Genomic DNA, 15,984 nt, shown 5'->3' on the forward strand with positions numbered 1-15,984 from the left:
TATAATACCCATATATAATCCATATCGCTCTGTATAATTTATATATGTATATATAAAAAATACCTGAGACCCTTTCCTTTAATTGCAAGTTTAAGCCATTTACATTGAGTGTTGTTTCTAGTGTAGTTAGAATTACATCTACAATCTATTTTGAATTTTCAATGAGGTGAGCTTTTTTTCTTTGACTTCTTTCTTTTTATATTTTGTTGATTACATTTTGTTATTCTCTTTATTCCTCTTCTATTTATATTTCTATTTATATTTTTAATGCTGTATGTATATTTTTAGTGGTTTTAGCATATATACCTGACTTTAAAAAGTTTAATTGTTTTATCAGCCTACCTCTCAGTCATGCTATGGTTGTCTTGAATTTTAGTTTTACCTTTGCTGCTCAACTTTTCAAACTTGTTGTTACTAATAGCTAATTAAATTTAGCAACATATTTACAGATTGCTTTGCTCATTCTTACACCTCATTAGTAATCTAATTGTATCTCTCCCTCTTTTTGGGTTCATTATTGTTCCTAAAGAAGTATATCCTTTAGTTTTAACAAGAGTCTGTTAGTGGTAAACTCTTCCAGTCTTTACACCCAAATGCCTATAAAGTTTCCCTCAATCTTGAACTTTATTCTCGTTTTATATGTGATTTTAGTTTGGGTGTTATTTTCCTTCAGCCCTTAGAAGATCTTTTTTCGTTGATTTTTGTCAGCTATTGTTCTCAACAAGGTATTTGCTATCAAATAGTTATTGCTTTATAGATAATTTGATTTCTACCTTTTGTGATTTTAATATTTTTCTCTTTTAATATTAATATTATTTTCTTTTAATTTTGTTTTTCTCTTTACTTTTGGCATCTTTATGTGAGTTTTAGGTGTGATTAAAATATATTTCTCTTGTTCAGAATTTGATGTGCTTCCTCCATTTGAGGACTAAGTCTTTTTTTAATTGTGGAAAATACTCAGCCTTTATCATTTTAAATACTTTAGGTTCTTCTTCCAAGATTTCCAATAGACGTATGTTACACCTTTTTTTTCTAACTTCCATGTTTGTTAACATCTTTTTTTGTATTTTTCCATTTCTTTATTTCTCGGCTATACTTTGGGTGATTTTATTTGAAAACAGTCTTGTAGTTCATCATTTTTCTTTTCAGGTGTTTACAATTTGCATCTATTGTATTTTGAATTGTAATTATGTTCCCCTTTATATGTCTAAATTTTGTTTTTAAAAATCTGAGTGCTCTTATTTTATTCTGTTCTGTTCTTTTTATGATTTCTGTTTCCTCTTTACTCTTTAATCACTTTCAATATACTTATTTCATAGTCTCCTTTAGACTGCTCTGTCATTTCTAGTTCTTGGTTACTAATTCTGTTTGTGCATTCTGCTCCTTTTCTCTCAAAGATCATTTTCTCGTGGGGTTTTCAGAAACTTTGTGAGCTTCTTTAGAAGTTATGTATTTATTTATTTTTCCCTGTAGCAATTTTTTGGTCCTGGGCTTTGAAAGTGTTTCTATAGAGTGACTTTTCCTGAATTCTGCTGCGGTCCTAGTGGTTTTACCTTCCCAGACTAGCTTTTATGTTAATGTCTTGGGTTATATCCCTTTCATTTCATGTGTAGTTTAAACCTGGACCCCTTTTCTAGGTGTGGCACACATGTGGGATTTCAGTTCCTCTAGGGCAGGGGTCAGCAAACTATGTCCAAGAGCCAAACAGTGCCCTGCCCATTTGTTTGTGCACTGTCTATGGGTGCTTTGGCATTCCAGTGGTAGAAGTGAGTAGCTGTGATGAGAAAGTATGGGAACCCTATTGTAGGGTGACTTTTTTGCCAACTATCCAAGGGTTTGGGCAGATGGCAAGCCTCTTTGCAGCTTTCCCAACTTGTGAATCAATTCCCTTTGCATGTACTGGGCAGCACGTCAAGGATCCTGGCTTTCTGCAGGATCTGTTGAGAGTGTTAGGACCCCATAACCCTTCTCCCCATATTCTGATAAGGCCCCAATGCCACCCCCCAGGCTCTGTGTCCGGCCCAATACCCATGGAACCTGACGTGGTGCCAACTCCCATGGCTGCCCTGGCTTTCAAGTCTCTTTGTTTCTGGCTTCTGGGCATTTATTTTTCTTTTAAGCTCATTCAATTTTCGGTTCCATTTTGTTCCATATTATGTGTGTTTGCAGAGAATGGAAAGCTCTTTTATCTTGTGGCTAAACAGTAAATTCCCAATTCTGTTGTTCATCACCAGATTTTATTGTATTTTAGAACGAGTTGCAGAAGTTCATGGATGTTACATTTGAGAAGATTCAAAACACAAATCAAGCTCTAAGAATGTTGAAGAAATTTGAAAGGTAAAAGTTTCAAGAAATTGTCTATTTTCTAAAATTGGGATAGTTTAGCTTTTATTGTTGTTATTCCTATTATTATTTCATATTCTGATGGAAAGGAAAGACTCTCTTGGCAATTTGGGTCACAAGGTCATAGTTTTTAAGTTTTTCAGAGGATTAATCCTTTTAAGGATTCAGGTTTTATTTTATTTCTGCAAATAGAGAATACTCTTAGCTTTGAAGTACCTTGTGACTGCCTGTAAGAATATTTCCTAATGTATAGATAATTTGAAAAAAGTCTTCCCAAGTTAGTAGTTTTGCCAACATTTTATGGATGAGTTTTATTTTTGTTCTTTTAATATTCCACATAAATATCTCATTCTTTTCCATTAGCATTTAAAAAAATAAATTAATAAATGAGATTACTAGATATTTTTATTGTGTATTTTACTTATTTTATTTTATTCCATTAATTCATACTTTTAACTTTTTTAAAAAAAAATCAGGTTGAATATACCTAATCTTGGCATTGATGACAAATATCGACTTATCCTTGAGAACTATGGGGCTGACATCGATATGATTTCAAAGCTGTATACAAAGCAGAAATACGACCCTCCTCTGGCTCGAAACCAGCCTCCCATCGCTGGAAAGATTTTGTGGGCCCGCCAGCTCTTTCACAGGATTCAGCAGCCCATGCAGCTTTTCCAGCAGCACCCAACTGTGCTAAGCACGGCAGAAGCCAAACCTATAATTCGCAGTTACAACAGGATGGCCAAGGTCCTCCTGGAGTTTGAGGTCCTCTTCCACAGGGCGTGGCTTCGGCAAGTGAGTTCCTAAATTTATACTCTTCCCATTGTTGGAATCATGGGAACCCCTCCTCTAGCATTTGACAGTGTTGTTTCTGTAGAAAGTTGGATTTGTAGGTATTTTGTAAGGCAGATGGGTTGAATCTAAGCATTCAGAGTGTAATATGTCCACAAAGAAAAATAATTATTAGGTTTGAAAAAAAATCACAAGCCAGGTAACAGAACTCCATTTTTAATTTAATTTACAAACTCCAAAGTGAGAAGGTCTTGTCTATTGGTTGCTATGCCCAATCTATTAGGATATCTTCCTTTTTAAAATTCATTCAGATCCTAAATCTGTTAAACAAAGTCTCACATTTTCTTTGGTTGTACAACTGGTTAATCATAGCATATCCTACCAATACCTGTATTTCTTTGTAGGTTGTCAGGATGTGATGGCTCCATAGCTGTGTTCATTGGTTTTCTAGATGAGTAAAAACTGAGTTTAGGAGGTTTTATGAAACTTTTATTAGGAAGAATAATAGAGTAGGCATGAAGGTATCAAGTAGCTAAATGGCTTTTGAGACGTCACTACTGTTGCAGTGTCCACTTATATATCAGCGTGAGAGTCATTGAAAGGTTTTATTGAATTGACTGCCCAATGTCACCACCAAGAACTTGAAGGCTATTTTATGAGACTGGATTTAGGAGAAGAGTGAGTGATCTTACTGCCCTTAATTTAGGAAACTCAAATCCATGGAACAACACTTAATGATCCTTATTCCCAGAGATAGCTGAGCCAGATACTCTGTACGAGTTGACCTTTCTAATAGTAGTGATGTTGGTTTCTTCCCACAGATTGAAGAAATTCATGTAGGTCTTGAGGCTTCATTGTTGGTGAAGGCCCCAGGCACAGGGGAATTGTTTGTAAACTTTGACCCTCAGATATTAATCTTATTTAGAGAAACAGAGTGCATGGCCCAGATGGGTCTGGAAGTCTCTCCATTGGCAGCTTCCCTCTTCCAGAAACGAGAGAGATACAAAAGGAACTTCAGTAACATGAAGGTATATTACTTTTATTTTTTTCCCCCTTTCTTGGCTAGCTCTGGAATGTATTGTAAAAAAATATGGCGATGTGTCATATTCAAGGAGCAGAAAGTCGCCAGGATGAATGGAGTGACTGAGGGAACAGTGCCATGGGGTGCGGCTGCAGAGTTGGCTGGGGCCAGGCCGTTTCAGGTCTTGCAGGCCAAGTTGAGAAGCTTGGGTTTTATTTTGAGTGTACCAGGAAACTATTGGAGGATTTTGAGCCACTGAAAAAGGCACAATCTCTTTTTATAATAAAAGTTATTCTTACTGCTGGGTGGAAAGTGGATGTTAAGGGGGACAAAGGTATCAGTGGGAAGCCAGTTTGTGAAATGTTGCACTGGCCCTGGATGAAGATGAGAGCTTGAACTAGGATGGCAGCAGAGTTGTTCGGAGAATTTAGAGTTATGTCAACAGTCAGGTTAGGAGAGAACTTGGGAATAATTCCTGTTTTTGGTGTGAGCAATTCAATGAATTCAAGTAGGAGTGCCATAGAGTGCTGTGTAGGTTGTGTTCTTTATAACTTGCACAATACCACGCAGAGGCCCTGACTGTAAGTTCAATGTATGGAGATGGCAAGAACCAGAACTAGTGTATTTGGGGAAGCAGGAGAGAATCAGTAGTTCCCAACTGAGTACAAGATAGTTTCGAGACAGCCAAGTGGCAATGTTGTCCATGCAGTTGGATATGTAAGTCTCAAGTTCAGTGGAGAAGCCAAAGTTGGAGGCATACTTCTGAGAGTTATCAGAATGTCATTTTTATTTAGTGTCATTGTCCTGGATGAGATCTCTTAGGGGAGAGAATACAGAGAGAAGAATGGAGGGCCACTAGACCAAGCATTGGGTTGTTCCAATATTAACAGATCTGAAAGAAGAAGACAGATGTGCACATAAAACAGAGGATTGACCTTTGAGCTGGGAATAAACCAAGTGTCAAGGAAACCAAGGATGACAGGGCGTGGTGGCTCACACCTGTAATCCCAGCATTTTGAGAGGCTGAGACCGGCAGATCACCTGAGGTCAGGAGTTCGAGACCAGCCTGGCCAACATGGTGAAACTCCGTCTCTATTAAAAATACAAAAATTAGCCGAACATGGTGGCATGTGTCTGTAATTTCAGCTACTTGGGAGGCCGAGGCAGGAGAATCTCTTGAATCAGGAGGCGGAGGTTGCAGTGAGCTGAGATTGTGCCACTGCACTCCAGCCTGGATGACAGAGTGAGATCTGTCTCAAAAAACAAACAAACAAAAAAACAAACAAAGGAAGCCAAGGGTATGAAAAGGCTACTGAGAGAGGGACTGGTCACCAGTGACAAATGCTGCTACCCAGGGGATGAAAAAGGTGAGATCAGAGATGCAGCCATGGAATCTGACAACATGGAAACCGTTGTTAAAATTTCATGGTGGTTAACATCACATGACAATACTAAGTCCATGCACTTGCATTGTATTTTTCATTTAAAACCATCTTCGTTCTCATTATCTCATTTGATCTTTTCTACCACCATGTTAGGTAAGTAGTACAGAATGCTATTATTTTATTTCATAGATGAAAAAACTGTGGCTGAGAGAAGTTAAAAGATTTAGCAAAGGTCTGATAGCTAGAAAGTGGCAGAAGTAAGACCAGAACCTAGACCTGTAGTGCACTGTCTTCCCACCACTTCATGTCATATTAAAAAGTTGTATTGGTAATAGACAGATGTTCCTCAAATGTAGACTCATAAAATACCAGTCCGCATGTTGGGAGATATCCTTTTAGACTGTTTCACATTAGGAAACTTACTTAGTCAATTTACATATTCATAAAGAAAATCATATTTTTACTAAGAAACCATAATTATACGATTATGAAATTACTGATAATTTAACTTGATTTGCAGAGTTGTTGTTTCAGTTGTCTGTTTCAGGCAACAAACACTTATAAGCACGTTGAAGGGTTTTCAATAACCATATCATGACTTTATGGGTAAACAACTTGAGCGGGGCTTGGCTAGGTGATTCTTCTGTTCCATGTATTGTTGACAAAGGTTGTTTATTGGTATTCATCTGGCAGATGTTCAGTCTTTAAGGTCCAAGAAGGGCTCTTCTAGTGTCTGTTTCTTTCCTGTGAACAGGCACATCTATACATGGCCTTCCAGTATGGAGGCCTCTGGCTAGTAGAATTTCTTATATGGCAGCTCAGGGTTTCAAGAACAAGCACTACAGTGAACAATAAAGAAGCCACATGGTCTTTATGATAGCCTCAGGTGTCTCATAGCATCATCTCTGTTATACTCTGTTGGACTGTAAACCTACCCAGATTCAAAGAAAGGGGATATGGTCCCCACCCCATGAAGGCAGGAGGATCAAAGAATGTTTTAAATGACAATTCAAGGGAGTAAATTATCATCTGGTTAACATTTATTGTCTTGGAGGTTGAGAGTTAAAAGTTCCTGCTCAACATGAGTAGCTGGTCAAAGCAGATCTATTGGCAGGTTTAGGGGACCATCTGAAGTGTTGCAGTTATTGTGCTGAATATTTGCTAGAGCTTTCAGGTTTCCTGCAGATATGCCAAAGTAACTGAGAATTTGTTTCTTCATCTATTCCTTGGAAGACAGTTTAACTAGAAAGAAAAGACCAAGTACAGGCTAATAGTTACAAATACAGGTTCTGAAGCCAATTTAATCTGGATTCAAATCATTATCTTTGGGTAAATGACTTCACTTTCTAAGCCTGGGTTTCTCTTTTGTCAAAGCAGTTGAGTAATACCTTCTGGGATTAAAGGTGGGAAGTAGAATGCCTGCTAGAAGCAGATTCTAAGAACTGCTTCCAGATAGAATAACTGGTGGACGTTGAAAAAAGACAAGCAGTGGATACAAGTTTCAGGAAATGTGTAAGTAGCTGCTAATAGGACCAGAAAATTTAGACTTTTCTAAAGCGGCTTTTATGGACATTGAAAGAATCTTATAGAAATTGTGGAAAAACATTATATGAGGAAAGGATTATGAGGTCCACTTGGGAAATACTGAGTTTAACAAAATTTTCAAAGCCTTGCAAGGCTTCTTACTTCCGTAAGCAGGTTTCTAAGAATCATTAATATTAGCTATGATCACTGAAGAGGGGAGATATTGTATGCAGCATTTTAAAAATTTATCTATCAAAGGGCCATTTTTCTTACAGAATCTCTTTGGTCTAGTACTCCAGGCAGAACAGTTTGGAAAACATTAATCTATTATCAAGGTAATACCAACATGCACATAGATGGTCTTAATACCAACTGTATTTATGAGGCACATTAAGGGTTAGTTTCTTACAATTAATGATTATTAATATTGACATGGTCACATATGAACAAAATATTAACACAGTTTGACATTCTGTAAATAATACTGACACAGTTCGACATTATGTACATTTCAATGAAAGATGAGAATCTCCATTTCAGATGAAAAGTCCTTCCGATAACAACTAATTAGTTTGATAGATATTGATTTATTATCTCCTATGTGCCAGGCACTGGTTCAGGCTCACTGGACAAAGCAGACAAAATTCTTGTCCTTGTAGAACAAGTCTAATTGGGTAAGACAGAAAATGAACCCTGTAAGTAGGCAAATTAATGTAGTCTATTGTAATAAAGTGATAGTTATTGTGGACAAAAAAAGGCGATAAAATGTGTGAGTGGGTTTGGTGGTGGTTTATAAGCTTAAACAGGTAGTCAGGACGGGTATAATTGAGAAAGTATAATTTGAGTAATTATTTGAAGGAGGTGCAAAGGCCCTGAGGCTCAGGATCAGAAAGGAAGACAGTCAGGCAAGTGCAGGTAAGAGAGGGAAAGAGTGTTTGGAGATGAGATCAGAGAAGTAATGGGACAAAATCGGGTAGATCTTTCTAGACCAAGCACCTAGCCAAGTCCTTTGTATAAAGGTTTGTGGCCCTGAATTAAATGGGAGGCTGTGTAACCGTGTGAGCAGAGGAGTAACATGATCTGAATTCTCATTTTGAAAGGATCATTTTTGCTGCTAAACTGTACATAGACTTATTGGGAGGGTGAGTGGAAGCAGAATCTGACTTGCTTTCCACATTTGCAGTTACTGCCATCATTGGCTCCCACCTAAATTATTGGGATGGTCTACCGTTGTCTCTCTGCTTCCACTCACCCTCCCAATAAGTCTAGATACAGTTTAGACAGCAAACAAGGTATCCTAATGGGTTACCTGTGTGCATGAAAGTGAAAGAGGAATCAAGGATGACTCTGGGTTTTGACCTGTGGACTGGAAGGATAAAGTCACTATCAGCTGAGTTGGGGGATGCGCTGGGAAGAGGTTTTGGGAAAAGAACAAACTTTCAGTTTGGGACTTATTAAGTTTGAAATATCTGTTACATATTGATGTGGAAACTTTGGGAGGCTGCTGCCACTTGTGAATCTAGACTTTCAGGAGTGAGATCTGGGCTGGAGATGTAAATGTGTTTGTTTCTGGCATCTGGATGAAATTCAAAGCCGTGACACTAGTTGAAATCAACACTGGTTCCCCGTGTGCTTTGGGTCTCGGCAACAAGATTTGGCCTATAATCCTAGCAAAGGACTGAGGTAGACCTCTGGTGACCCAGATGTTTTGGGTGATGGGTGTGGCCTGCAAGAGGTTCCCAGAGGAGCAACACGCGTGTCGTACCAGTGTACAAAGAGGAACAAACAAGACTGGTGATGAGCAGGGGAAGGTACCATACCCGTGTCTCTGCATGGTTTAGAAAAATTATTGGCCTTAGGTTTTCTCCTTTTTAGGCTGTGTAGGAGGTAAGGCACTCTTAGTCTTAAATTCTTGTTCATCTTCAGTTGTATTTTTTTGGATTAGGAATTTGTAATTATGGAGAGAGTCCTTGTCTTCTTTTCTTTTTATTGTTTTGGCTACTCTACCTGCCAGGCTATTAGAGCCCTACAGTTTGACCCTAAATAAAAGTAGTCATTTTGTATAAAACATGAGATTTTAACAGACATTAGAAGTGAGATATTCGGCCGGGCGCGGTGGCTCAAGCCTGTAATCCCAGCACTTTGGGAGGCCGAGACGGGTGGATCACGAGGTCAGGAGATCGAGACCATCCTGGATAACACGGTGAAACCCCGTCTCTACTAAGAAATACAAAAAACTAGCTGGGCGAGGTGGCGGGCGCCTGTAGTCCCAGCTACTCGGGAGGCTGAGGCCGGAGAATGGCGTGAACCCGGGAGGCGGAGCTTGCAGTGAGCTGAGATCCGGCCACTGCACTCCAGCCTGGGCTACAGAGCGAGACTCCGTCTCAAAAAAAAAAAAAAAAAAAAAGAAGTGAGATATTCATTGATTACTTACCACCAATTTCATTGCAGATGATGCTAGCCGAATATCAGAGAGTGAAGTCAAAAATCCCTTCTGCCATTGAGCAACTGATTGTCCCTCACTTGGCCAAAGTGGATGAAGCTCTCCAACCCGGCTTGGCTGCACTGACCTGGACATCACTGAATATTGAGACATATTTAGAAAACACTTTTGCAAAGATCAGTAAGTCTGCCTGAATAATTACTCTCTCTGAATTCTAAAGGCTGAGTTCCTAACATCTGTTGTATAATTTCTTATAAATATGGAGATATAAATAATGAAATGGGGAGTGTTATTCTTAAGCTGTTTCATAAGGAATTGTTCCAAAGCATGTGAATTCAGTAATTTCCTGGAAACTATAAATATTCACTATTTAATTTTATCACCAGAGATTAACCACATATTTTCATTTATTTGTATTTTTGGATATTAGGATTTAAAGTATCTTTAGAGTTATTCAGCTTTTTATGTAAATAGGTTAGTATATTTTGAGAGCTTGATTTGAAAGATGTAGAGATTTGGATAGGGTACAGTGCTGAACAACAGGATAAATGGGAAACATTTAAACTAACACAATTTTCATTAAAAAAAGATATAATAGTCTAAAATATATGTAAGGTAGTATATTCCACAAAATGCGATTTTCTGGAATGTGTACAGGTATGTTGCAAAGAAGGCCTCAAATATGTCTGAGAAATCCAGGAGGAGCAGTTGGACAGGTTTCTTTGCTGGATGACTTTTCAGAGCCTTTAACATGCCCGTGTCCATTAGCTCTCCAAAAGTGGCCTTTTGTGTGTGGTATTTCCCAGAATTCCTTGACTGTCTTCCAGGAGGACACATTAACACCTTATAGATCTTCTGTGGCAGACAGTGTAGCACAGTTTGGAACATGGTAATTTTTTTTTTTTTTTTTTTCTCAGAAAGACTTAGACATTGCTATTCTCCTTTCCTAGCCAGTGTCTTACACCCTCTCCTCTTTATGGCCCAGTCCTCCCCGCTCTTATAGCTCAGAGTAAGTCTTGCCCCCAGAAGCCTACTCTGATTACTCTGCCTCCTGTGACCACTTCTTTCTGCGACCTCCTGTTGGGTTCACATTTGGGACCACAGACTTGATATTTTGGTTGTCTTCTAATGGTTTAGTACAGTTTCATCTTTCTCCTTAAACAGACTGCAAAGGGCCTGAACATCAGGCTGTTTAATTTTTTAACTTTTTATTGTAAACTGATAATTTATAATGGTATAGATTTGTGGATTCTGTGAAGAGGGAGTTGCGTGGGGAAAAATTGATGGGGTACAAAATGGTGTTATGATTTATGAATGCAATGTGAAATAATTAAATCCAGACTGTTTCATTTTCATACTTGTTTTGTGTTATTCTCAGTTGGGTGTGTAGTAGACACCCATATACTTGCAGATTCATAATTGCAATAATTTTATATAGTTAGTCTCTCTTCATTTTTTTATCATTGTAACCCCAATCCTACCCCTCAAGCCCATTACCTTATTTCTGGATACCTCTTCCTGGGCTTCCCTTTTAGATAGCTCTCATGATGCTTCCTTTTATCCTCTCTCTCTCTCCCCCCACTCTGCCCCTCAGGTCTCTCTCTTGTTCTGGTATTTATGGCTGTTAACATAGTGCCTAGTCTATTTATAATCTAAATTGTCAAGAGCTTGTCTTTTCAGGAGGTTTTCACTGTACTTTCCTTAGGTTCCAGAAGGTCCAGCTATTTAAATAGCCAGGTGCTTTATATTTAGGAATATTTAAGAAGTACTGGGTTGGAGGGGAGTAGAGTGAGAAATTATGGTTGAGCCCATACCTCACCTTTGTTGTGCTTTATAGATTGGGAGCTGGACTCAAAAACAAATGATAATGGAGTTTTTGAATATGAATGAATATCAAGCCAGAGATGCTAAATAAATGGCTTTTAATGTTACAGAGGTGTAAGAAGTAACAATGAGTTTAGAACCCAATTTCCTTGCTCTAAATTAATATTTCTTCCAAAATAAATATTTCTCCCCAGGAAATAAAACAAGAGGAAATTGGCTAAAATTTCCTAAGGAGGAACTTATGAAATGTATAACAACTTCATAATGAGAGTTATCATAATCAAATTAGAGCAGGAAACCAAGGTAGAATTTAGTAACATCCTTCCTTTAGAACGTTAGTATTAGAGTACTAACAATTTGGATGTTTTATTAGAATGTTAGCTGGAGACAAGCTAACGAGTTAGTTTCTAGAGAAACTTCTTGTTCTTGTTTTCTATTATGTTTTTCTTTTTGTAATTTAAGGAACTAAAATAGAACAAAGATTAAGTTTCTTTGCGAGAAAACTAGGTAAAATCTCAAGAGCAGTTGGATTTTTATTGGATTAGTGAGCCAGTCCTACTTACAGGTTGTCATTTGCATCATGCATTTAAGAGAATATAGATAATCTGGGACACTGTCCACATAACATAATCCTTAACTTGATCACATCTGCAAAATCCCTTTTGCCATAAAAGGTAATATTCATAGGAGATTAGGATGTGGACATCCTTGGGAACTATTTTTTTCAGCTTAACACAGATGTCCTTAAAGATGAAGCATTCTGTTAGAAAGAGTAGAGAATTGTATTGCTCACACATACTTAAATGAAAGTGTTGGCTCTCTTTTGGTATTGAATCAATTTACCAGGCAGAACTATTTGGTATGTTGAGTAGCCTCTTTAATAATTAGCTTAGAAACAATAGAAAACTTTTAGGCTTTTATTCTTTAGGAAATAAAGGTATTTATTTAAGGAAGTGTTTACATCTCTGATACATCATTGGTATGTAACATTGACTTTCCTGTATTCAATTTCAACTTTATTTTCCAGGAGAAAGGAGTATTAGAAAAAGAGAAATCTTACTGTATGGCATTGTTGAAAAATGTATTACTCTTAGATGGATATCCATTAGTGATCCTTCCTACTTTTGATGAGCAGTTGTTGTTAGTTTGCTTCAGAGTTGGCCTTTGCATCAGTTGAACTTAGCATTCAATATTACTTCAGCATAACTAAAAATAATTGTACCCTGTGATATTTACAGTGAAAGAAAAATTAGGGAACTTTCACTTTAGTAAAATTTGTTGAACACTTCTTGTGGAATAGGCACTGGGTTAAATGTTGAAGATGTAAGGATAAAAAAATATGAATTCTAAAGAAGATAAGACACATGGGTAGACAATCTGCAGAGATGGAAGGCTGTTCCATTTGTGGTTTTACAGAAGGAGGGACCACTCCAATGCACACGGATTCACCCAGGTCCTCTGCGGGGAAATGCACTTGAGCCAGATCTTCAAGTATGAGTGAGAGTTAGGCAGGCAGGGGCTGAGAAACTGGTCACAGAGAAGGATTGATGGCCCCAGGAAACAAAACAAAAGGAAATTGGCTAAAATTCCCTAAGGAGGCATTTATAAAATGTATTAAAACTTCATAATAAGAAGTATCATAAATTAGAACGGGCTACCAAGATAGACTTTCTATTCTCCCTACAGAATATTAGTATTAGAGAGTTAACAATTTGGATATTTTATTAGCAACAACCAAGTGTGAAACAGTGGGAATTGGGGGGACACATGTAACTGTGAATCTTTAAAGCTGATTTTACTACTGTCATTTAATCAAGTGTTGATGTCTTTAAAAAACAAAATGCTTTACTTAATCTCTTTTATTTACTTTTATTTTTTCCCGAAGAGGACCTGGAGTTGCTGCTTGACAGGGTCAATGATTTGATTGAGTTCCGCATTGATGCCATTCTAGAAGAAATGAGCAGCACGCCTCTTTGTCAGCTTCCCCAGGCAGAGCCGCTTACCTGTGAAGAGTTTCTCCAAATGACAAAGGTCATTAAAGGCTTGATTTTTTTGTTTAAAGATTTTGGTGATTCATTTTCCTATAAAGGTCACTTTTTTGAAGTTGAAATTAGTTTTTTCTCTCTACTTGCAATGCTCTGTGATAGATGTGATTCAAACATGAAATCTTCTGACAATAATTAGCCAATGAAGAGAAATGTATATAAGTAAACAGTCACTTAGCTATGAGGAGCACATCATTTCAGATCAGTAGGAAAGAAATTGCCATAGAACACATTTGGAATTTTTCCTTTTTTTTTGAGACGGAGTCTTGCTCTGTCTCCCAGGCTGGAGTGCAGTGGCAGGATCTCAGCTCACTGCAAGCTCCGCCTCCCGGGTTCACGCCATTCTCCTGCCTCAGCCTCCCAAGTAGCTGGGACTACAGGCGCCCACCACCGCACCTGGCTAATTTTTTGTATTTTTAGTAGAGATGGGGTTTCACCATGTTTGCCAGGATGGTCTTGATCTCCTGACCTCGTGATCTGCCCGCCTCGGCCTCCCAAAGTGCTGGGATTACAGGCGTGAGCCACTGTGCCCGGCCTAATTTTTCCATTTTTTAATGAAGGATAGAGCTGTCTTGCAGAAGTGCTTCTCATCAGCTAGGGTTAATTAACAAAAGAATTGTTTTGAACAGCTTCTAGACAAAATTTCTTCTTTAAACATTTTTGGTGAGGGGTGTTTCCCAAACTGGTGTTCTATAGCACACAATTCTGGAACCATTGCTGGGAATCCTGAGAGAGGCAGGGAGTGAGTGCAAACTGCTTAGGGTGAAGGCTGTGCTTACAGATCCACTACACATTAACAGATTAAGATAAAGGCCCTCAGAAGATCTCCGTTTAACTTTTTTTTTTGAGAGAGATGGAGTCTTGTTCTGTTGCCCAAGCTGGAGTGCAGTGATGTGAACTCGGCTCACTGCAACCTCTGCCTCCTGGGTTCAAGCAATTCTCTTGCCTCAGCTTCCAGAGAAGCTGGGACTACAGGCACATGCTGCCACGCCTGCCTAATTTTTTGTATTTTAGCAGAGATGGGGTTTCACCGTATTGCCCAGGCTGGTCTCAAACTCCTGAGCTCAGGCAACCTGCCCACCTCGCCTTCCCAAAGTGCTGGGATTACAGGTGTGAGCCACTGCGCCTGGCCCTTCATTTAACTTTTCCTAGCTCATTATTTCTCCAACACATTTGCAAATGGGACACTTTCTTCCCTGTGCCAGGAGCAAGCTCCTGGGAGCAGCGCTCCACGAAGTGCCCCTTCAGGCATGTCACGTTAGCGTCATTTACAATATTCCCAGTGGGCATCCTGAGGATAAGGACTCCTCGATCATGATTTTAATACGGTGTGTCATGGTCTCCAAGACCACCCCCACTAGGAGGACTCATGGAACTCAGCACGTGGTTGCACTGCCCTGACGTAGTTAAGAGACGCAGCCGGATCATAAGGAACAAAGACAGGTGGTGTCTGGGGAGTCCCTGTCCAGGCTTCCTCATGCTTTCTCCCTCCTGTGAGGCTTACCTGGAGCTCACTGTCCCCTCTGTGCAATGTTTCTGCCCAGGGAAACCTATTAGAGACTCAGGGCCCAAGGTTCTTACTGGGTCTGGTCACACACTGTGCTTAGCATGGACCAGAATTCCAGACTTCCAGAAGGAATCTGGTGTTCAGCATAAGCTACATTGTGTGCACAAGCAGTTTAGGCACAGCGAACTATCTTTATCAGCAGGGCAACAGGGGGAACTCTCCCAAAATCCAAGCTTCCAGACGCCGGCCAAGGTACCACCTCCCAAGCAGGACTTTCTAAGGAGAACAGTTTCAGGCCTGCTGTGTTCACCCCTTTCTGCATGAATGGCAGGTTATATTAAGTCATTTTATACTCAAAACTTACTGTCTACGTGTTAGAAATTTCTAGTCCCTCCTCCTCACATTCACTAACTGTGGGTACACCTAACCCTCCCCTTGTTCTTCCGGATCATTTAAGAAACGATCTCTTCATCTGGGAAATCGCTTGCCTCCATGGTTTTACTCTTACCCCTTTTCTGATGATTGTTTTATAAAAATACACTTGTTTTCAATTTAAAAGAAAGTCTTAGAATATTTTAAAAATGGAAAGAAACTAGTATTTTAATCAATTATACCATCATTATTATAATATTAATGCATTTTAAGCTTTTTAATAAAGATGTGATCTCTACTCCATATATATCAGGTTTTGAATAGTACTTTTTTCTCCCAGTTAGCATTTCCTCACAAAATATTCTTCATGTTGCTACATGGCTTTCATAGGCAGCCTTTTAATGGTGCCTTCAGAATATTCTACTGTGTTGATATACTGTAATTTACTTACCAGTTTCTTATTGCTGAACCTTTAGATGGCTTCCAAAGTTTTGCTAATTCGTCAAGAGCTGCAGTGAATATATGCATGTATCATGTATTTTCTCCTTTAATATTATTCCCTCCCCCAAAATAAAATTATTGTGTCAGAGAGTATGGCCTTATTGGATGGCTCTTGATATTGGTAGCAAAATTGCTTTTCAAAGGGATGTTACCAACTTACAATGCCACCAGCAATGCAGTAGTACCAATTTCACTTCCAACAAACACTGTTTCATTATAGTTTC

General features: G+C 38.7%; 1 protein-coding gene across 1 annotated transcript in view; it reads left to right on the forward strand.

Annotated features, from left to right (window-relative positions):
• Positions 1 to 15,984, forward strand: part of LOC105492325 (dynein axonemal heavy chain 5) — a 257,015-nt gene that overhangs the window by 41,124 nt on the left and 199,907 nt on the right. The window contains exons 13-17 of the mRNA XM_011759339.3: positions 2,252 to 2,337; positions 2,820 to 3,141; positions 3,960 to 4,166; positions 9,520 to 9,691; positions 13,221 to 13,366. Coding sequence (XP_011757641.2) covers positions 2,252 to 2,337; positions 2,820 to 3,141; positions 3,960 to 4,166; positions 9,520 to 9,691; positions 13,221 to 13,366 — 933 coding nt within the window. The remainder of the gene's footprint in view (positions 1 to 2,251; positions 2,338 to 2,819; positions 3,142 to 3,959; positions 4,167 to 9,519; positions 9,692 to 13,220; positions 13,367 to 15,984) is intronic.

This window comes from Macaca nemestrina, chromosome 6 (genome assembly GCF_043159975.1).
Source record: "Macaca nemestrina isolate mMacNem1 chromosome 6, mMacNem.hap1, whole genome shotgun sequence".
Lineage (NCBI taxonomy): Eukaryota > Metazoa > Chordata > Mammalia > Primates > Cercopithecidae > Macaca > Macaca nemestrina.